The following is a 22,644-nucleotide window of genomic DNA, read 5'->3' as shown; positions in this document are numbered from 1 at the left end:
GTTTGAATTTTTTTATTAGCACCACGAAAGCTCCACATGGCTCACATGCATGCTCCCTCTTAATGTGCAAATCTTTGACTTCGTCGACACTCTCTATGGTTTTTCTTTTAAAAAAAAATTATTTGATATACTCGATATTTGTATTAAATTTTAATTAATTGTGTAGAGTTTATTCGGCCGAAGTATTCTTTAGTTAAAATTGAGATGAGTTGGGTATGTGATGAGGCAAGTAAGATTCAGATATTTTCGTAAAGAGGTGCGAGAAGTTGAATATAGTGAATAAAACAAGGGATAGAGGTAGACTCTAAGAAGAGGTGATTAAACAAGATGTGACACATATTTTGATTACTGAGGACATGACCTTAGATAGAAAATATGGAGGACGAGCATAACAGTAGAAAGTTAGCCGGATAGGAGTGTTGACGTGCACTAATCGTAGTATGATAACGTAGGATTTAGCTGTAAATATCTATCTTTAGTGTCGTTTATTGTGTTCTCGTTATAGCACAATTTTGCGGCTAATTATTGTTTTATAGTAGATCCTGCACTGTTTTGTGTTGCTATATTGTCTTCATTGTATTCCTCTTCTTTGTATCTGGATTTGTCATATTTGAATCAGAGTTTTTTTGAAAATAATCTTTCTATCTTTTTGAGATATATAGTGATAAAATATACGTACACGTTATCCTTTTCAAAACTCATTTGTAAAATTTTACTAAGTATATTTTTATTGTTGTAATCGAGACCCTAAATCAAGAGCGGAACTAGGTAGGTCAATATGAGATTTTTTGTTAAATGACTTTTTAATTAAATAGACTACATATTTTTTTTTTAGGGAAATGACACCCACTTTTGATAATTTAAATTTACTTACAAATTTGAAAAGTTATAAATTAGTTCACAAATTAGCAACTTATAAAATTTAAACAAAACTTCTTCCACCAAAATCTTCTACACATTTTATAAATTAGTCCAAAACCTGATTTGTGATGACAGGTCTATTATCGATTCGAACGATATATGAACAGATCGATTATCAATTCGACCGATTACGTATATATATATACAAAGTAAGATTTCATGTAACAAATCTTAGTGATTCGGTTCTTCCTTAAACTCCCACGTAACGAATACTTTAGCGTATCAAACTGACATTTTTTCTAGTATTATATATTCGTGTAAAGCAAAATGTAAAGTGAATGTCAATGAAATGACTGATCAAAATAAGACATCCCCTTTCAATCCAGCAACAAACCATCTAAGATCAACAATGTCTCTTTCACCAACGAAGGTTCTGTGAAGTGATAAGTGTTTCTTCATTTTTAATTAAAGCTTTTGAGTTTGAATTTTTTGGATATGAAATCGTCTTTTTTAAGGAGTGTTTACCTCTAATAAAAACTTTACGATACAAATTTAAATATAGTTGAATTTGAATGTGGCTGTCGAACGTCGAATAAAAAATTAAAAGAAATTATGTCCTCCTTCCTGCACAAGTCCACCTCCATGTGTCCCTCAATATTAGCCCCACAAAAAAACAAATAAATTTGTTGTCTTATTATTATTGATTATTGAATTGAGTCATATTTGTCCCCACACTTGATAAAAAAAATAAGACACTAGTGACATCGTTTGGTTGGTGAGGTACGATCAGATTTAATTTAATAATGAGAAGAGATATGATAATGGAATAATTAATTATATTATTTTAATACAAATACTTAAGTAAAATAACTTTTAAAATAATCATAATTAAATGCAACATTTTATATTAAAATTAGATACGACATGATGCAGTTATAATTTACGGAGAAACTTTGGGGCGGATCTAGGAAGCGATAGAGTGTTCATCCGAATCCCTCAATAAAAAATTATACCACATATATAAGATGCGTTTTTTTTCTTTTTCAAATCTTTATTGTTATAAGTATAGATTTTTGAGGATCCTAATCACAAGACTAGAAGGTAGTTCACTGGTTTATTTTTAACTTTTCACATAAAATATTTAATATCATAAGATTTAAAGAAACGTTTTAATACATTTGACATACTTTTGATATACAACCACAAAATTCAAAAGTCATATTTGTTATTTTAATTTTTTTATGCCAAATTGAAACAAGAGGTCATGAATTCAAGTCTTTGATAGAAATGTACGAAAAAGCTACATATAATATACTCTTATGATGGACTTTTTTTCAAACTCCATACATAACAGAAGTTTTAGAACTGCACTTTCAAATTGAAATAGACCAAACAAATAGCTCTTATCATTTATCTCACCTACCAAATGACTCAAGTATAGTACAACATAATTTTATTTCATTGCATCATAAATAGCTCATCATTTAGCTAACCAAAACGCAACTAAAATTTGCTTCAACTTTCCTTTCTTCCTCCTTTCCATTCACACTCATCTTTCCCAAAAAAAAATGACGACGACGACAACGACAACAACAAATCATGAACAACACGATGTTGTTGTTGTCGTTGTTCCTCTACCTGCACAAGGCCATCTTCATGCATCCCTCGAACTCTCCCGCCTTCTCTCTGCCACCTACAATATCCCCGTTTACTATGTCAGCACGCCCGCTCACATCCGTCAGGCACAGACGCGTGCTGTGAGATGGGACCCATTAACAACTCCAAACCTAAACTTCATTGACTTCCCCGTTTCGTTCGAGGTTCCTCCTCCTAATCCTGATGCATCAATCAAGTTCCCTTCACAACTTGTTCCAGCCTTCAACTCTTCTCTCCAACTACGCGATCCTGTAACGAATCTCATTAAGAAATTCGCTTCAGTATCGCGCAAAGTTGTTGTTGTTCATGATTTCCTAACTTCGTACGTTGTTCAAGATGTACCACAAATACCTAAAACAGAATGCTACTGTTTGCATACTGTTTCTGCATTTCTTGCTTTTACTTATGTTTATGATGCTGCCAAACCACCTGTGCCACCTGAAGCTGAAGTTGTACTTGAAAAACTCCCGTCTCTCGACGGGTGTAACTCTCCTGAAATCCTAGAATTCGCTAAGAAGCAAATCAATGCGAGGGTTCAAGGAGGTGGTAATATTTTCAGTACTTCTCGAGTTATCGAAGGATTGTACCTCGATCTACTCGCGAAGATGAATCCTTCTAAGGAGTTTAAGCATTGGGCTCTTGGTCCATTCAATCCTGTAGAAATTGATGCTACTACCACTGCCAACCGCCATTATTCACTCGAGTGGCTCGACAAACAACCAGCGAACTCAGTGATTTTTGTATCGTTTGGATCAACAACTTCGTTATCTGAAGACGAGATCAATGAGCTAGCTTTTGGGCTGGAGCAGAGTCAGCAGAGGTTTATTTGGGTCCTGAGGGACGCAGATAAAGGAGATATATTCTCTGGTGAAGTTAGAGAACGTGAACTACCTGAAGGATACGAGAAGAGGGTATCGGAAAGAGGATTTGTAATGAGAGATTGGGCACCGCAGTTGGAAATTTTGGCACATCCGTCAACTGGCGGATTCATGAGTCATTGCGGATGGAACTCTTGCATGGAAAGTATTTCAATGGGAGTTCCAATAGTAGCGTGGCCAATGCATTCAGATCAACCTAGAAATGCTTTGTTCATAGCCGAAGGATTGAAAATCGGGATATTGATGAGAGAGTGGGAGCGAAGAAACGAAGTTGTATCGGCTGAAACTATCGAAAGAGTTGTGAGAACTTTAATGGCGTCTCCGGAGGGAGAGGAGATGAAACGGAATGCTACAGAGCTCAAGGAAGCAGTGAAGTTATCAGTTATGGAGGGTGGTGTGACTCAAAAGGAAATGGAATCTTTTGTTGCTCACATCACTAGATAGATATTTTTAATGTTGAATGATTTGTACTTCCCTATGTTTTTTCTTCTTCTAATAAATGTGATGTATGTGGTTGTTTGTGTCCACTTAAAATTTTTTGTCCTGTATGAAAGAATTAAGTACTACTCCACTTTTATTTCATTGAAGCAAATTTACCCCAACATTTCTTCCTCCTTTCCATTCACACTCCATCTTCCAAAAAATGACGACCACGACAACAACAACAACAAATTATGTAGACCAACAATGTCAACAACACGACGTTGTTGTTGTCGTTGTTCCTACTGCACAAGGCCATCTTCATGCATCCCTCGAACTCTCTCGCTGCATCTCCGCCACCTACAATATCCCGTTTACTATGTCAGCACAACAGCTCACATCCGTCAAGCTAAGTCGCGTGCTGTGAGATGGGACCCATTAGAAATCCCAAACCTAAAGTTCATTGATTTCCCGGTTTCGTTCGACCTTCCTCCTCCTAATCCTGATGCATCCATAAAATTCCCTTCACAACTTGTTCCAGCTTTCAACTCTTCTCTCCAACTACGTAATCCTATAACGGATCTCGTTAAGAAACTAGCTTCGATATCGCGCAATGTTGTTCAAGATGTACCACAAATACCTAAAACAGAATGCTACTGTTTGCATACTGTATCTTCATTTCTTATGTTTATGATGCTGCTAAACCGCCTGTGCCACCTGAAGCCGAAGTTGTACTTAAACAACTCCCGCCTCTTGACGGGTGTCATTCACCTGAAATGGAAGAATTTGCCCAGAAACAAGTAAATGCAAGGGTTCCTGGAGGTGGTAATATTTACAGTACTTCTCGAGTTATCGATGAATTATACCTCGATCTACTAGAGAAGATGAATGCTTCTAAGGATTTTAAACATTGGGCTGTTGGTCCATTCAATCCGGTAGAAATTGAGACTACTATCACTGTCAACCGCCACTATTCACTCGAGTGGCTCGACAAACAACCACCGAACTCGGTGCTTTTTGTGCCGTTTGGATCGACGACTTCGTTATCTGAAGACGAGATTAATGAGCTAGCTATTGGGTTGGAGCAGAGTCAACAGAGATAATCTCTGGGTCCTCAGGGACGCAGATAAAGGAGATATTTTCTCTGGAGAAGTTCGAAAATGTCAATTGCCTGAAGGATACGAGAAGAGGGTATCGGAAAGAGGACTTGTTATGAGAGATTGGGCACCACAATTGGAAATTTTGGCACATCCGTCAACTGGCGGATTCATGAGTCATTGCGGGTGGAATTCATGTATAGAGAGTATTTCAATGGGAGTTCCAATAGCAGCATGGCCAATGCATTCAGATCAACCTAGAAACGCACTGTTCATAACTCAAGGACTGAAAATTGGGATGTCGGTGAGAGAATGGGAGCGAAGAAATGAAGTGGTTCCTGCAAAAACTATCGAAAAAGTTGTGAGAACTTTAATGGCGTCTCCGGAGGGAGAGGCGATGAAACGTAAAGCTACGGCGCTCAAGGAAGCAGTGAAGTTGTCAGTGATGTAGGGTGGTGTAACTCAAAAGGAGATGCAATCTTTTGTTGCTCACATCACTAGATAGATTTCTTCAGTTTTGAATGGTTTGTACTTCCCTATGTCTCTTTTTCTTTCTAATAATAGTGATGTATGTGGTTGTTTGTGTCCACTTAAAACTTTTTTTCATGTATTGAAATAATTACCACTTTATTTAATTTAATTTTACTTGTTCAGTATTGATTTGACATATTTGCAGGTTGAATTGGTTGCCTACCAACCAGTAATTACATTACTAACAAAGTTCTGATCCATCAGTCGGAGAATAACCGGTGGAGGTGTTAATTATGACATAGGAATAGTTCGGTATGAGGTATAATAACCCAGGGATAAAGTGCAGAATTATTTTATTCTGCGTTTGGTTGGAGGTATTAGTTAGTCTCAGAATTATTTATCCCACCATTTATACCAAAGCAATGAGATAAGCTATCCCATATACATAGTGGCATAGCTTATCCACTTATACCGGGATCGGTACTCCCGGATAACTTGTTACCAACCAAACGACCTCGTAATGTAATACCACGCTATTTTCGTCATAATTTATGACCTTTTTTCCGATAGACCCTTGACTTACAGAGAACCAAATATTTCCTTTTTACCTTGCACAATGCTTGTAAAGAATAACTGATTGACAATGGTTTGTAGTATAGCAATTAGTAGAAACAGGAGAATTGATATAACTATAACATAACTGCCCCTAAAAAATTAGTAACATAATAGATTATTTAAATTTAACAAAATTTTGTCAGACTGGAACTCCATTTGATACACAATCACACAAGCTCTTGAATGATTTACCTTTTTCTGCTGCCTTTTCACTCTTCAATTACTCTTCAAATAGAGGTTGATAGAAGAGTTTAAATACCTCAATAACTTCTAGGTACCACATCGATTCTCGGTCAGGAGATGGCGAAAGGTCAACAATTTTGTGTACCTGAAATGGGAGAAAATACTTAGGAATGCCGTATGAAAAGTTAGAACTGAAACAAGAGACATCATAAACCTAATACAGCAACGTATATTCACAGAAGGCTATGTTACTACACGTCAACTTAAAAATGAAATATACTTGCTCTGCAGATTTTCAAGTATAATCCACTAAAAAGCAATCTGTTTTCACATCTTTCATGATTCAGTGGTAAATTGATCATTGACTGCTCTTGCTTGGTGCAGAATGGCGCAGAAGTACTACATTCTAATAAGATTAAGGAGCCTGAAGGCGTAAAATCTTCCACGAAAGCCATCTTGCCCCCCATCTAAAGCATATTTTCATGTTGTCTAGTACGGTAATTTGGTGGTCTAGTTTGTAAACTGCACATATTCTACCTCGGTGAAGGAACGGGTACAGAAAAAATGGCCAGCACGAATGCTTCTTCAATACACGGCCACTGGACAGTTTGGATTGAATATTGACAGGTCAAAACAGTTGAGTTGAAATAGTCTGAAAATGTTTTAGCATCTGCTTTATCAATACTAACAATTTTCTCCAATCGTCCGTTCATTCTTTTGTGATATTGATACTATTCCATGAGTAACAGCCACACAAATTCCGTCTACCCTCCTAAGCCCCTCCTCCACTTTCTAAGACGAATTTCTATCACTATTTTATCCAGTCACCGTTCATTCTCTTGCGATATTAATATTATTCCATGAGTCACAGCCAGACAATTCCTTCTACAATTCCAAGCCCCTTCCCACTTTCGTTTTCCACTGGCTTCACATTTTCCCTTTTTTTTCCCCCAACGCTTGCTTTTATGTGCTCACTCCAATGCTACATGCATAACCGTCTGCTGCTACGAGTAGGATTAAAACTTGACGTTCTCCTAAATTTGGCAAGCAATATGACAAGAGAGATATCTATGCTGCTACGAGTAGGATTAAAACTTGATGTTCTCCTAAATTTGGCAAGCAATGTGACGAGAAATATCTATGCTGCTACGAGTAGGATTAAAACTTGATGTTCTCCTAAATTTGGCAAGCAATATGACGAGAGATATCTAGAGCATTATATTAAATGCAGAACTTTCTTCCACAAATAAACTTGACGCAACCACTAAATGGAAGATAAATATCTGCTGAATTACGCAAGGAAGAAACACGATAAAACTGGTTCTGTTTTAACCCTGAATGGTTTAAACCACTAAGACAAAAAGCCTAGGAAGAAAGTACGCTACCAAATGCACTACATTTGGCACAGTTGAGCAGGAACTTGACAGTCTCATGCTACTAAGCTTTCAAAAGACTAGCCCACCAGTGGTTTGTGCAAAACAGAAAGCTTAAAGCAACCAACGTGCGTAAATCATTTCAGCTTCCTTCTATAGAGCTTAAATCAGGATAAACGACAACGCATGACCCGAAAACTAAGCTGCTCTTTGAAGTTACTGGAAGATCAAGATTTAAGTGACTAATTTCAGAATTGTAGCTGAACACAATTGTGATTTGATGAATGATTCTGTAATGCTGCTGAGATGGTTTAAGTTCAACTTTCCACTAGGTGACACTGGTCAAACAGCATAAAATGGTTACAAAATCTAAATCTTGCCCAGCTGCAACTCTTCTCGTCAGTACCTGCTCAAGACTTTCTCATCATAAATGAGCTATTCTCTTATTCAAATGAAAAGAGCACCGAATATTGGAGTAATAGCTGCAAGTTTCTCATTCCCCCCTCCCTCAAAAGCAACCCCTACATTTGAATTTTGTCTTTACAGACTAGATTTACTTTTTTTTTAATATAGCCGTGGTGTCCGGGCCAGCTTTCGCACACCTCGACTAATTCCACGAGATACCTGCCACCTCCTAATAGCAACAGGTATCAGGTAACTCTATTCACCAAGGATACGACAGATGAGAAGAAGCTAACTTGTGCAGCTGCGCTTCACAACCATCGCTTTTAAGGTTCATATCCATGCTGTGCAAGCAGCCTTAACTGCTAAGGTTGAAAGTAAAAATAAACCTTGACGTTGTATTAGACTAATAGACATCAGATTAAGGACTCAGGGACTCAGGAGCATTACACCAAATGCAGAACTTTCTTTCATAGTAGAATGGAGATGAATTTAGACGAGATGGAAAATAATATATTGATTGGTATCTGACTATCTGAGCAACCAACACTCGAAAAACAACATTCAGCAAACATTTCACGAGGTTGATCAATTTGACGCAGCCAATGATACAACAGCCGAAATAAGCTAAAACCAAAACCTTCAACCACGCTAAAGCAAGTGAATGCAAGAAAAATCTTAAATCGACATAACTGGAGTAAAATTTATCTTTTTTTACCTTAATTAAGGGGAGACCGCCTTTCTGGACACAATACAATCCAACAACCATAACATACATTCCTGCTCAAAAATAAGGCAAGCACAACTACGGATTTATTGGTAGAGAAGAACTGTAAACATACTAAGAACATAATAATAAAGGGATAATTAGACATGATCCCTCGAGATTTCAACATGTATCTAGAATTCCCCATGATTCCAAATAAATACAAAGACCCTTTGACAGTTCATAAGTAGACATATTAGCCGTTTTTATACATTAACTTTATTATATTAGATCAAGAATCTATTCCTTTCATCCACACCTTTGACTTTTCTCAAATAACTCGAAATCTACTAAGAATGAAAATTCAGAAGTAGAGTATAGCTAAAGTATCTACAAAATAATAGGGGAAAGTTCAACTAAAATAAAGCAGGATATTATCTGAAGGAGTTAAAAGCGACATGAAAAAATTAAATAGAGTAACCAATAGTTTTGTTACGTGGCAAAAAAAAAAAAAGATATCAGACTACTGCCAGCAAATATGTCCACTAGTACATCAAATGATTTAACTTCTGTAAACAAAATATGACACATAAAATTTGAAGGAAAGGGTTCGTTTGTGTAATATTTGAAACCTCATGGGAGTTATGTTACTCTAACAATTACTGACCTTTCTCCCAAGAAAGTGAGACGAAGTCGCCGAGAAGTTGGAGTTCAACGACCCCAGTGCCATCATCAAGGAAGCATCGACCGGAGGAGCCAGTAGTCGGTGTTGAAACCAGAATGCCCTGCAATTGAAATGGGACCTTTACACAAATAGTTGGCCAGAGCTTCCCCAAATACTACTGTCAAGAAAAAGGCTAAGAGCACTTATTTAACTTCTTAGGTGTTTATTTTTCCTTCCTAGCCGGTATAAATAGACTATACACTTACTACAACAACGACACAGTTTATTTTTCCTTCCTAGCCAGTATACATAGGTTAGATTAATTTTTGGGATAATCGTTGTGTTCAAACTAGCTTCCGCACACCTCATATAATTCCACGATTTCCATGCCACCTCCCACCGGCAATTGTAGCAACAGTTTCTAGGTAACTCTACCACCAAGGCTGGGACAGATGGGAAAAGTTCACCTAGTGTTTTTGCCGCTGCTAGAAATTGAGCCTGAGATCTCATAGTTCTCAACCCACTTCATTGACAATTAGGCCACACCCTGGGTGCGATTATACAGTTAGTACAACAACAAAAATATAGTTTATGTTTCCTTTTCCTAGCTAGTATACATAGATTATATACTTATTACAACAACAACAAAAACATAGTTTATTTTTCCTTCCTAGCTGGGGTATACTTAAATTATACACTTATTATACCAATGACAACAACATACCAAGAGTAATCTCGGGTCAAATAGAGAAGTTTTCCGGAGAATAGACTATACACTTGGGGCTCATTTGGTTGGGGAACAAGTTATACCGGGATTAATTATGTCAAGATTATTTTCCCATCCTCAATGTGAAAAATAAAAACACTACAATCTTAGGATAATTATTCCGTGATTCTATTCATCCCAAACATGGAAAAAAACTAATCCTAAAATTAATGACAACATTAGTTATCCCTAATTCTTTGTACCTAATGAGCCCTTATTCTAAAGGGTTAATCTACATATATTAAAGTGCAGCCTGGTGCACTATCGCTCCCACTATGCACAGGGTCCGAAGAAGAATTCGGCTAATTCCATGATTGATTTTAGAATGAGTTTACCCCATGTTTGGTTGGAATAAAATTGGGAGATAACTTATCCCAGGAGTGCAGTGTTGCTTTAATCCCATATTGAGCGTGGAATAACAATCCAGGGATAACTTATCCCACGATAACTTATTTCCCAACAATACAAGCACTTATTAAACACAGTATGTGCGCAGTCCGAGGAAGGACCGGACCACAAGAGGGATAGCTAATCTCACGATAACTTGTTTCCCAACCATACAAACACTTTTTATACACAGTTAATCTACATATTAGAGTACAACCTGGTACACTAATGCTCCCACTATGAGTGCAGCCCGAGGAAGGACTAGACCACAAGAGCCTATTATACACACATTTTTAAACCCATGACCTCCTGATCACATGGAAGCAACCTTACCAGTTACTCCAACGCTCCCCTTGGATTATACATCTATTATACTTTCGTGCTATCTATTATACACACAATTTTGAATACATGACCTCCTGATCACATGGAAGCAACTTTACCAATTACTCCACAGCTCACATTATAATTTTGCGCTATTTATCATGCACACAGTTTTGAACTTGTAACCTTCTGGTCACATGGAAGCAACTTTACCAGCTAGTCCAAAGCTCCCCTTAGATTATACATCTATTGTATTTCGCGCTGTTTATTATACACGCAGTTTTGAACTCGTGACTTTCTCGTCACATGAAAGCAACTTTACCAGCTACTCCAATGCTCCCCTTAGATTAATACACACAGTTTTGAATGCGTAACCTTCTCATCACATGGACGCAACTTTACCGGTTACTCCAAAACTCCCCTTAGATTATACATCTATTATATATTTTCGTGCTATTTATTATACACACAGATTTGAACCCGTGAGCTCCTGGTCACATGGAAGCAACTTTATCAGTTACTCCAAATCGCGCTATTTATTATACACATAGTTTTGAACCCGTGACCTTCTGCTCACATGGAAGCAACTTTACCAGTTACTCTAATGCTCCCCTTAGATTATATCACGCTATTTATTATAAACACACTTTTGAAATGTGACTTCCTGGTCATAAGGAAGCAACTTTACCAATTACTCCACGACTCCCATTATATTTTCGCGCTATGTATTACACATGCAGTTTTTAACGCATGACCTCCTGATCACATGGAAGCAACTTTACCAGTTACTCCATAGCTCCCATTATAATTTCGCACTATTTATCATACACGCAGTTTTGAAGTTGTAACCTTCTAGTCACATGGAAGCAACTTTACTAACTAGTCCAAAGCTCCCCTTAAACTATACATCTATTATATTTTCGCATTGTTTATTATACACGCAGTTTTGAACCCGTGACTTTCTAGTCACATGGAAGTAACTTTACCGGCTACTCTAACACTCCCCTTAGATTAATACACGCACTTTTGAACGCGTGACCTTTTGATCACATGGACGCACTTTACCAGTTCCTCCAAAGCTCCCCTTAGATTATACATCTATTATATATTTTCGCGCTATTTATTATACACACAGATTTGAACCCGTGAGCTTCTAATCACATGGAAGCAATTTTACCGGTTACTCCAAAGTATTGGGTTCGAAATCGAGAAGGCGTCATACAGAAGCTATTAGTTGCAAACTATCGTGATGATAATGCAGATGACAAAGAAAAAACATACTAAAAAACATATTATTGATATGATTTGGTCAAACGATCTACATATTATAAACTAATAAACTAATATTGAAAAAGTATAGAACATATTGGGAGAAATCTCCCCCTAAAGCAGACTCTCAACTACATTGTGGATGCTACTGTGTTATTGTATGAGAAGGGAGGGGATTCTATTTACAGAGTTCCAAAACCTTTCTCTTGGAAATAGATTTGCCAAATATGAAAAAGTTTTATATTTTCATTTCATATAAATAAAAGTAATTATGGTATTACTTTTTTTATTTTTATTTTCAGAAAAATAAAACTTAAATTTGGTAAGAAAATGAGGACAAAAACCCTAACACAAAGCTCGCGCTATTTTGAACCTGTGACCTTCTGGTCACGTGGAAGTAACTTTACCAGTTACTCTAACGCTCCCCTTAAATTATATTCGTGCTATTTATTATACACGCAGTGTATGGAAGCAACTTTACCAGTCACTCCACAGCTCCCATTATATTTTTGTGCCATGTCGTGACCTCCTCATCACATGGAAGCAACTTTACCAGTTACTCCGAACCTCTACTTAGATTATACATGTATTATATATTTTCGCGCTATTTAGGTTAATTGTACGATCAAAATTTGGAAAATGAAGCAAAATAAACAAGGAATATGAGGACCTGTAGCCAGACACGTTGAAAGAGAATGCCGGAGAGAGTGAAAGCCGGCTGTGATTGTTGAGTTATCGTTTCTTTGGCGTTGTTGAGGTGTGAGCTAAACACTTTCAGTGCTGCCAAATTGTAGTCCATCCTTTTTCTTCTTCACACTACTATCAAAAATGGGGGTTTCGTTTTCTCTCGTATTTATACTCTTCCACTTTGTTGGGTTAATTTGGGGGGAAAATGATTTGATAATCCCTCTCTAGTATCCAATTAATTAAGGCCTTGTTTATTTTTTAGAGTTAAAGTTGGAGCGGAAAAAGTATAAATATACAACTGAAATTAGATAAATCCTCCGTCATATTTTAAATACAAATATATCATTATCATTAATAAAAACATACATATATATCCTTAAACTTTGATAAATAGTACATATATATTCTCCATCATACTTTAGTTACAAATATATTCTTAAACTTTGATAAATGATACAGTTATGCCCTCACTATACTTTAGGTACAAATATACACTTTTCGTTAATGAAAAGATACAGATATACTCTTCTCACTAACGGCAGGATACGTGTTAATTATATGTACTTTTTTATTAACTATAAGAGTATATTTGTATCTAAAGTATAATAGAAGGTATATATCTATACTATTTATTAAAGTTTAGGGGTACATTTGTATTTTTTTCGAAGTTGAAGTTAGAGTTGAAGGTTGTGTTTAACTATGAATATAAATTAAAGTTGTTTTTGAAATTTTGTGAGAGGAACAGAAGTAAAAATTACTTATTTTTATTTTTTTTAAAATAATTTTTATTAAAGTGGATTAATTCCTATAGCTAAATAATATTATTTTTACTAAAGTGAAATAGTATTTTGGGAGAAAATAAAAAAATTCTTGAGGCCAAACGCCTACTAAAAGAAATGAAGTGGGTCCCACATTCTTTTGAGTCAAGTCCTTCAAACAACATAGTTGTTAGTCAATTGTATTAGTTGTCCTGGCAACTATTCGACTGTTCAACAACTTTACACACTTGTGAACAACTTTTATAGTTGTGAAGATAACTTTTATAGTTGTGACGAACACTCCAACTTCGTGAAAGTCCTATTATCCTAAATGAAATTTTAGCGTATTTTTGTCAATCTTTTAGCTAGCGTGACACTTTTAATGTGTGCCCCATTTTTATGCAATAAAGGTGTCACATCAACACAAAAGAATGACAAAAATATGCTAAAATTGAGTTCGAAAGGTAATATAATCCCTGTAAAATTAGAGTGTGTCGTAGCAACTATGATCATAATTCAGGGTACTGAATGCTTTATCTCATATATATTCCATAATTGGTAGCATCATAACCAACATAAAATACCAAAGGGAAAGAAAGATCAAACAAGAATTTATTATAACATAATGTGATGACTGATGAGTCCAACCAACAATAATTTTTGTAAGACTTTGTGATTTGCCACTTAAGAAAGAAGGCATAATACATAGATAGACATATTAACTTGACTTCAATTGACAATAAAACATCCCAATTTTAAAAATTTACATCACATCTAGACATCTTAACGTTGGTTTTAAAGTGGATCCTGTAAGCACTATAATGTTAAGAATACACATCTAGAATATACCAATTAAAGATATACATGCATATCGATTGGTGACAAGTTGAAGTGTCTGGATGGTCACAATCAAAGTTGGATGATCAAGATATGAGGGATATGCCACTGGCTAGCAAATCATCAGATAAGACTTTGTTTGCAGCTTCAGTTGGGTGAAATCCATCCCAAAATACATATTCAGATGCATTTGCACATGTTCCTGGAGACTTGGCATTGCACAATATAGATGTTTCTAGTAATCCTGTGCCACAACATGCCTTTCTTGATTCAAAAAAACCTGCATCACAATTCAACATTTGAATAACAACAACAACACGTCCAGTATAATTCTATAAGTAGAGTTTGTGGAGAGAAGGGGAGCCTCGGAGTAACTGGTAAAGTTGTTGCCATGTTACCAGGAGGTCACGGGTTCAAGCCTTGGAAACGGTCTCTGGCAGAAATGCAAGGTAAGGCTGCGTACGATAGATCCTTGTGGTGGGGCGGCCCTTCCCCGGACACCACGCATAGCGGTAGCTTGAGTGCACCAAGCTGCCCTTTTTTAGAGTTTGTGGAGAGCAGAATAATGAAGGATCTTATTCCTACCTAATAGATATAGAGGTTGTTTTCGATAGACCCTCGGCTTAAATAAAGCATTTCGAAATAGCTTGGAAAGGGAATACAAAATTAAACATTTGAACAACTTAACTAATGTAGGTTGTTTATAACTTTCTATTTCATTATCCTATCTCTTGTCTCTTTTTTTTTTGGTTTTTCCCCGGTGTTCGGTGTCCATATTGGAGCCCCGACTAATCCAGATCGCTCGTTGCAGGGTCCATTCTAGGGGTAGTTCGGTGCCCATATTGGAGCATCGACTAATCCGGATCGCGCGTTGCAGGACCCATTCTAGGAGTAGCGCTCTCAACAGGATTTTCTCCATACCCAGGATTTCGAACCCGAGGACTTTGAGAAAATGAAACTTTTTGTGGCGACTTTAGCTATTCGAGGATGGTCTTATCGCTGAAACTTATTCGTGGCAACCCGTAATTAAGGTCACCACAAAAGAGTGTTTGTGTGTGTGAGACGGTTTAATAAGCACGCGTCTTATCTTATTTTTATATTTTTTTTTATCTATATAATTTTTTGAGTCGAGGGTCTATGAAAAAAAGCCTCTACCTGCACAAGGTGGGAGTAAAGTTTGCATACACACTACTCGGACCTTTAGTAACTAACTTAGAGGGCAATCTTGGCGATTTACAATTGCCAAAAGGCTTCTCTTTCAGTGGCGATTATGAATCGCCACAAATGCTAAATTTTTAGTGGCGACACAGAATTGCTACAAAAGAGGAGTTTTTTTTTTTTTTTAGGAGAAGTTACATAATAACACACCTTAACTTACTATTATTAGCAAAATCTCAACTCATTAAAATAATTACAAGGATCTCAGAATTTTAATTTATATCGTGATACATTACTTAGCATCGCGATAGATCACAGGACCGGCTAAACAGTGTATCACGACCTTAAGTAATGTATCTAGCCAATTTAAAATTTGAGATTTTATGTAATTTTGAAAAAAAAAAAAATGGGAATAAGGTGTAGTTAGGTACTAAAAAGTTGGAATTTATGAAGGGAAAATACATAAACATACCCTTTAACTTGGCTTCAAATCACATCTATAACTTCCAACTTTGGGTGTACACGAGTAAGCACTAAAACTTGTATAAAGCTGGACTAGTAGATACACACGTTCCTATGTGGCATGATATATGTAGGACGTCATGTAGGACATGAGTTGGCCACGTAGGACGCCACTTAGAACGTGTGTTTCTACTTGTTCAACTTTATACACGTTTAAGTGTCTACTTGTGCACACTTAAAGTTGGAGGTCACATATGTAATTTAAGGTCAAGTTAACTGACATGTTATGTATTGTGCCTTTATTTAATGTATAAGTATTACCATTATCAGCAGGGTGGGTGACAAGGTCAAGTAGTGGTTGGTAGATATCCAAGATAACAAGATTGAGACCAAAAAGTTTCTTTTGCAATTTGATTGATGTGTCATTGAGCTTCTTGTTGAATGACATTGCCACATTGTTCATCTTCTTAACACAATTGTTGTTGTCTTTGCCAAATATTGTAATAGATGCTGGCAAACATCCAATTGGTGGCACTGTTGACACTCCAATCTTCCTTGCTCCCAATCCATACAATTCCTATTATCCCAAAGACACCAAAATTTAGTTTAAAAAAAAAAAAGAAAAAAGAAAAGGAAAATAACATAAATCCCGACAGTTTGGAGCTTAATTACAAAAAATTATGATATTTTGTTAACTGAAAATCTCGATTTTGGATCTATTGAGATACATGATTATCTTTCGATACATCTAATGAAGATACATGTTTTCCTTTATAAAGATACATAGTTAGCTCGTGATACTTTTTTCGATTTTGGGTCTGTCGAGATACATAATATATCAAGTGAAGATACATTTTTTCTTTTGTAAAGATATATAATTAGCTCCCGTTACATTTTTTTTTTTTTTTTGGGTTTGTCTGGATACATAGTACATTTAATGAAGGTACATTTTCTTTGTAAAGATATATAATTAGCCCCCGATTACTTTTTTTTTTTTTGGATTTGTCGAGATACATAATTAGTTTCGATATATCCGAAGATTCATAATTAGTTGGAATTTTTTTAGTTACTTTATACCGATGGAGATTTGTGTAAACTGTAAATATGATAAATTAAGATGTATGTTTATGTTGCTTTTAATTAAAAACTGACAGTCTGATATACTAAAACTCTCGCTATTAAGATGGATTTATCTTATATGCACTGACATTCTCTTTACAATAGATCAGTGTGGCTTAACATATTATTTTGTGGACAATTACATGTATCATTTTTTACATTATTAGTGTATACTTTAACATATTAAATCTGAATTTAAATTTTACAATTGATGATGTAAACCATAATTAGGTTACTTAAAAGGTAATGGCAAGTAATATTACTTAATAGCATTGATAAGTAACCTAGAGCAAATGATAAGTAACACATTATAACATATTCTGATAGTGTAAAGAAAATCATCATATTGTCACTTTATATATAACTTAATTCTATCAAAAATAATTTACACCATCGTGTCATTTTTACCTGTTGTAGCAGATAACTTATCGTATTTTTACTATCATCACAAATCTCATACTTTAAGGACAATCTTACCTATTAATATCCTTTGAGTGGCCTTTGACTAATCACACAAATGATGTATATAACTTAAACGCTTAACAGATTTACTTGTTTAACAATAGTATCAATGTATCTACTATAATTTTACGAGTAAAGAATCTAGTAATCTTAAACTACGACCAAATTTGTTACAACACACTCCAACTTTACGAAGGTTCTATTATCCTCTGAACTAAACTTTAGCTTATTTTTGTCAATCTTTTTAGCTGACGTGACGCCTTTTCTCAACCTTTTTAGCTGACGTGGCACCTTTGATGTGGGCCCCATTTTATATAATAAATGTGTCATGTCAGTACAAAAGGGCGACAAAAATACGCTAAAATTGAGTTCAGAGGGGTAATAGCGCCCCTGTGAAGTTACCATATTTCGAAGGGGGTATTGAATGTTTATTCACAGACCTTATTATCCTTATCTTATAAAGATAGAGAGACTGTTATCAATAGATACAATAACAACATATTAAGTGTTCTAAGAAGAAAAAGAATATTACCAATATGAATTTAGTGTAGGACTTGATGAGGATATCTGAAAATTGATTTGGAGTGTAAACTTTGTAAATGAGAGGATTAATATAATAATTCTGAACAAAATCACTACTTCCAGCACTGATTAAGTGAATTGAACCATTGATTATTGATGTAGAATTTATTTTCCCTGCAATTACCACCAATTTCTTCTGATATTCTTTGTAATATTCAAGCTGTTTGCTCAATGGAATTGCATCCTGAGAAAAAAAAAAAAGATTTTGGAAATAGAATCAATAGGAACTTTAATAAATAATTAAATACTATTTTCTTGATTTCAATTTATGTGATACAATTTAATTAGAAATGTAATTTTTAAAAAAGACATAACTTTTGTATGGTTATAAAGCTTTTAAAACTTGTGGTCTAAAACATTACCGCAAAATATTTGTGTGACTAGACTATAAAAGCTTCTAATTTAAGATAAAACGAGAAATTTAAGTTAAATTCTTTTTTATTTTAGAAATATATCATTCTTTAAGAATTGTCTTAAAAAAAATTGTGATCACATCAATTGAAACAAAAAGAAGCATCTAGTACCCTTGAACTATAGCCAAAATTGTTGTGATACACTCCGATTTTACAAGAATTCTATTACCCCTGAACTCAATTTTAGCATATTTTTATCACCCTTTTGTGCTGACTGACACTTTATTGCATAAAATGAGGCCCACGTGAAAGGTATCGCGTCAGCTAAAAAGGTTGTCGACAAAAATATGCTAAAATTTAGTTAAGGGATAATAGAACCCTCGTAAAATTGAAGTGTGTCGTAGCAAATTTGATCATAGTTCAGAGGTACTAGATGTTTTACTCAAACAGAAAGCTATTTCGGTAACCCATGTCACGATTTGACTTTTACAAAATAATCATATCGGAAAATCATACTTTCAGAATATATATATACGAAAATGAATTTTATTTTCGTAACTTAAATTTAAAATCTCTAATTAAAGACATAAGGGTTATTGTTAGTCATACTTACATATAGGGTAGCAGTAGAATCAAAGTAACCAGATGAACCTGAGGCAAAATTGGCACCAATCATAAGATTTTTTCCTGGGGCATTCTTGCTAAGATAAGGTGGTGGATATGAAGTAAATCCAAGATTCTCAGCTGCATTGTTCAACACAAGGACAAACATTAGTTTTCTTGTCTTTGGTTTTCACCTAAGTTGGTTGGACTCGGGTATGGGTGCTCGATACAGGTGTGAAGTTAGAGGTTGAATTTTTTGCGGTCTCAATTTAAATATGGATCTAAGGTAGATACGGATGCAGAAATTCCACAGAAATAATTTAAATATCTAAAAAATAGAGTTATAAAACATAAATTATGAGATATTATGTGAAAAATTCAAGGAAAAAATATTGTTCAAAAAGAAAATCCTAAAAGAAGATAAAAAAGAAAAGCAATAACATAGAAATTTCTATATGGAAGGTATTTTATTTTCTTCAATTTCACCTTTTAATTATAGAATTTCTTAAATCTGTCCGGATTTTCCAAGTCGATTTTGGTCAAAGTATCCAAAGTTGATTGATCAAATCGGATATGGATGCGGCATTGAAAATAAAGAATTCGAGTAATTTGTATTTATACTATGTGTTTGGTATTCATGCTGAGATAGGTTCATGACTAGTTTTTTTTTTTTCATTCCCCGCAACTCGAACTCGAAAATTCTAATTAAGATACTAATTAATGATAGTTGCACTATATTTAATTTAGAGTTAATACATAAAAATCACCCTAAACTTGATACCAAATTATAACTTTGATCTTAAACTTTGATAGTGCACAAATAAGACCTTTAACTATTCAAAACCTGAACAAATATGACCTCCGATTTTGCAACTCGATGCGTGAGTTTCACTCGCGCCTACATGGAAAGGTAATCCAATCACACGGTGCCACATTGTTAAAAGGGCTGACTTGGAGGGAGGTCATATTTGTGCAGTTTTAAATAGTTAAAGGTCATATTTGTGTACTGTCACAAATTAATAAAGGGCTAATATAACAGTACGTCACATATTAATCAGGCTCCACAACCTAACAAGTCTGCCCCTGCATTAATTTAATAATATTTTAATAACGTTAATTTAATAACATTGAAATAACGTTAATTTGACAGCGTTAATTTAATATACTACTACTATCCTTAATAACATTAATTCAATAATATTTTATTAAAACTATAAAAAAAAATTTATTAATATAGTTTCAACTTTAATTTAATATTTAAATAAATTATATTTAGATATATTATATAACTTAAATTCGTCTTCTGCTTTATAATATATATACATACCCACGTAATTTTTTCGTACGAGGTTGACCCACCTAATTAATAAATCTTTAATATTGCTTTTTTTCCGCAATGACAAGAAATTAGATGTCATTTTCATCTTTAAGCCAAAAATAATAAAAATAATAATAGTGAAAAGTCATTTAAAGGTTATAGTTGTACAGTTTTGAATAGTTAAAGGTCATATTTGTGCACTGTCAAAGTTTAAGGTCAAAGTTATAATTTGGTGTCAAGTTTAGGGTTATTTTTATGTATTAACTCTTTAATTTAAAGCAATTTAAATTTAACTTCGTATAATATAAGATTTATTATACAAAAAATCATTGTGAATAGGCCTTTAAACACCTTATAAAATTAGCCATAAGTTACTACTCTACTGTTTAGCTATAAAATTCGTCCATCGCTAAATTTTGTATTTTAAGATTAGTAATATTTCTTTACTTTCGTGTCTCAAGTCGGGGTCTATCGGAAACAGTCTTTCTACTTCTTTAAAGGTAGGGGTATGGACTGCGTATATCTTATCATCTCAGACCTCACTATGTGGAAATACACTGAGTTTGTTGTTGTTGTAATGTTTCTTTACTAAATGGACAAGAGGGTTGAACAATATTTGATACTTCCACCACTTTTTCTTATTTAAACATTTGGTAAAAAACAAATAAGAAAACACAAAATAAAATGAGAACTTTTCAAGAAGATATGTATACACAATTAATTAAAAAAAAAGGATACTAGAAAGAGGAGCTTACTTAATTTTTTTACATTAATACTAATACATAAGGTAACATTTATTAAATTTTCTACTAGATAAAATAATATTCTTTATATTGTATCGACGTATATAACTTAAATTCAAGAAAAATAAGTACCTGTAAAATCTGAGGCAAGTTTTCCATTGCAAAATCTTCCAGTTGATATATGTTTAGGAAAATCTCTTCCATAAGGTGGAAAATTTGCTTTGACTATAGTTTTAATATAATTATTATTTCCAACATCAAAAACTGAGTCCCCAAAAATAAATAGTGCTGGTACCAAAGGTTGCCCATTAATAATATAAACAAAAATATTCAAAGTTAATACAACCAAACAAGTCCTTAAAAGACTTGAAATTCCCATTATAGATAATAAAAGAAAATTGATATTAAAAAAAAATGTGTATTATTGAAAGTGTTTGTGGAGATGAAAAATGAAAAGAGTTGGAGGACTATTTAAAGAGGCTAATTCAGTTGAAATGGTTACATCAATGAGATCTATTTTCATTATAATTAATTTCTTTTTTTTTTATTTTATTTCCATCCGATGTCCGGTACAGTTTTAAAATTCGGACTAATTTAAATTTGCAATCGCATACGACTGATTGAAGAGGAAATCACTCTTTGTCATTTTTTTTTCATTTCATCTTGAAATTCTGACTAGTTCGGATTTGCAGTCGCATAAGATCAACAAATAGGCAACGGAGAAGGAAGGATGGAATGACAACAGTCTTCTATTGTATTAAATTTACCTGATAGTTTCCGTATTTGGAACAATCAGTGCCAAAGTCACTGAATGGGTAAGTGTCAATCCCAGAACCATGTAATTAGAAAGGAAATCGCTTCATATCAAATCGTTTTTTATTTTTAAAACTTAAATTCAAGATATCTAATTAAAAATGAACTCGAGATATTTTATTAAGGACGGAAGAAACCTACCTTTCCCACCAAAATTCTAGATGATAATTATTAATTCCCCAATTTAAGACAATAAAATATTCAATCATATATACCCTTGTGTGGAAGTTTTCCAATTATAATTTGTCATTTTATAAACACTATAAAAGAGTTAAAATTAGTTATGAACTTCGTCGCTAATTCATCGCAAAATTACTCATGGCTAATAAAATTTTGTGAAAATTTATCGCTAATGAATTAGCAATAAATTTTATTGTTTAGCTACAAAATTTGTCCGTCCATAATTTTTATGACACAATTTGAACCATTCTCCTCTTCTAATTCTTTGAATTTTTATTGTTATATGGTTGAATAACAGCTAATTAACAACTATTGGATTGAAAAAATAACTTATTATCTTTTTTCTATTTTTATTTTCTGTGATAAAAATTTGGAAGCTTTTTTAGTATAAAGATGACAATATTATTATATATAGGCTGTAGTTACAACTAAAATTCACTGGCATAACTTGCTCATGTAAAATTTTAGCTGTCTTAGAGAGCTTGTTTGACACATTT

At 34.3% G+C, this 22,644-nt stretch overlaps 3 protein-coding genes and 1 pseudogene across 3 annotated transcripts; 2 read left to right on the top strand and 2 right to left on the bottom strand.

The window, feature by feature from the left end:
- Positions 1-2,115: 2,115 nt before the first annotated feature.
- Positions 2,116-3,929, top strand: LOC107847678 (zeatin O-glucosyltransferase). Its single transcript, XM_016692078.2, has one exon. It carries the CDS (start codon positions 2,430-2,432, stop codon positions 3,837-3,839), a length of 1,410 nt encoding a protein of 469 aa, XP_016547564.1. The 5' UTR covers positions 2,116-2,429; the 3' UTR covers positions 3,840-3,929.
- A 109-nt stretch (positions 3,930-4,038) lies between these two features.
- On the top strand, positions 4,039-5,565 carry LOC107847679 (annotated as a pseudogene).
- A 438-nt stretch (positions 5,566-6,003) lies between these two features.
- LOC107847680 lies at positions 6,004-13,052 on the bottom strand. The gene is made up of 4 exons (XM_016692079.2): positions 12,743-13,052; positions 9,330-9,447; positions 8,675-8,736; positions 6,004-6,326 (listed from the first exon to the last, which is right to left on the bottom strand). The coding sequence occupies exons 1-4, from the start codon at positions 12,869-12,871 to the stop codon at positions 6,219-6,221; spliced, it is 417 nt and encodes a 138-aa protein (XP_016547565.1). The 5' UTR covers positions 12,872-13,052; the 3' UTR covers positions 6,004-6,218.
- A 1,061-nt stretch (positions 13,053-14,113) lies between these two features.
- On the bottom strand, positions 14,114-21,597 carry LOC107848185 (GDSL esterase/lipase At5g22810). The gene is made up of 5 exons (XM_016692889.2): positions 21,287-21,597; positions 19,104-19,234; positions 18,088-18,321; positions 16,296-16,551; positions 14,114-14,634 (listed from the first exon to the last, which is right to left on the bottom strand). The coding sequence occupies exons 1-5, from the start codon at positions 21,531-21,533 to the stop codon at positions 14,441-14,443; spliced, it is 1,062 nt and encodes a 353-aa protein (XP_016548375.2). The 5' UTR covers positions 21,534-21,597; the 3' UTR covers positions 14,114-14,440.
- Positions 21,598-22,644: the final 1,047 nt, after the last annotated feature.

The sequence above is a fragment of the Capsicum annuum genome, chromosome 11, assembly GCF_002878395.1.
Source record: "Capsicum annuum cultivar UCD-10X-F1 chromosome 11, UCD10Xv1.1, whole genome shotgun sequence".
In the NCBI taxonomy this organism is placed as follows: Eukaryota; Viridiplantae; Streptophyta; class Magnoliopsida; order Solanales; family Solanaceae; genus Capsicum; species Capsicum annuum.
Note: the sequence above shows the minus strand (reverse complement) of the source record. Positions and strands in the feature narration are given on the sequence as shown.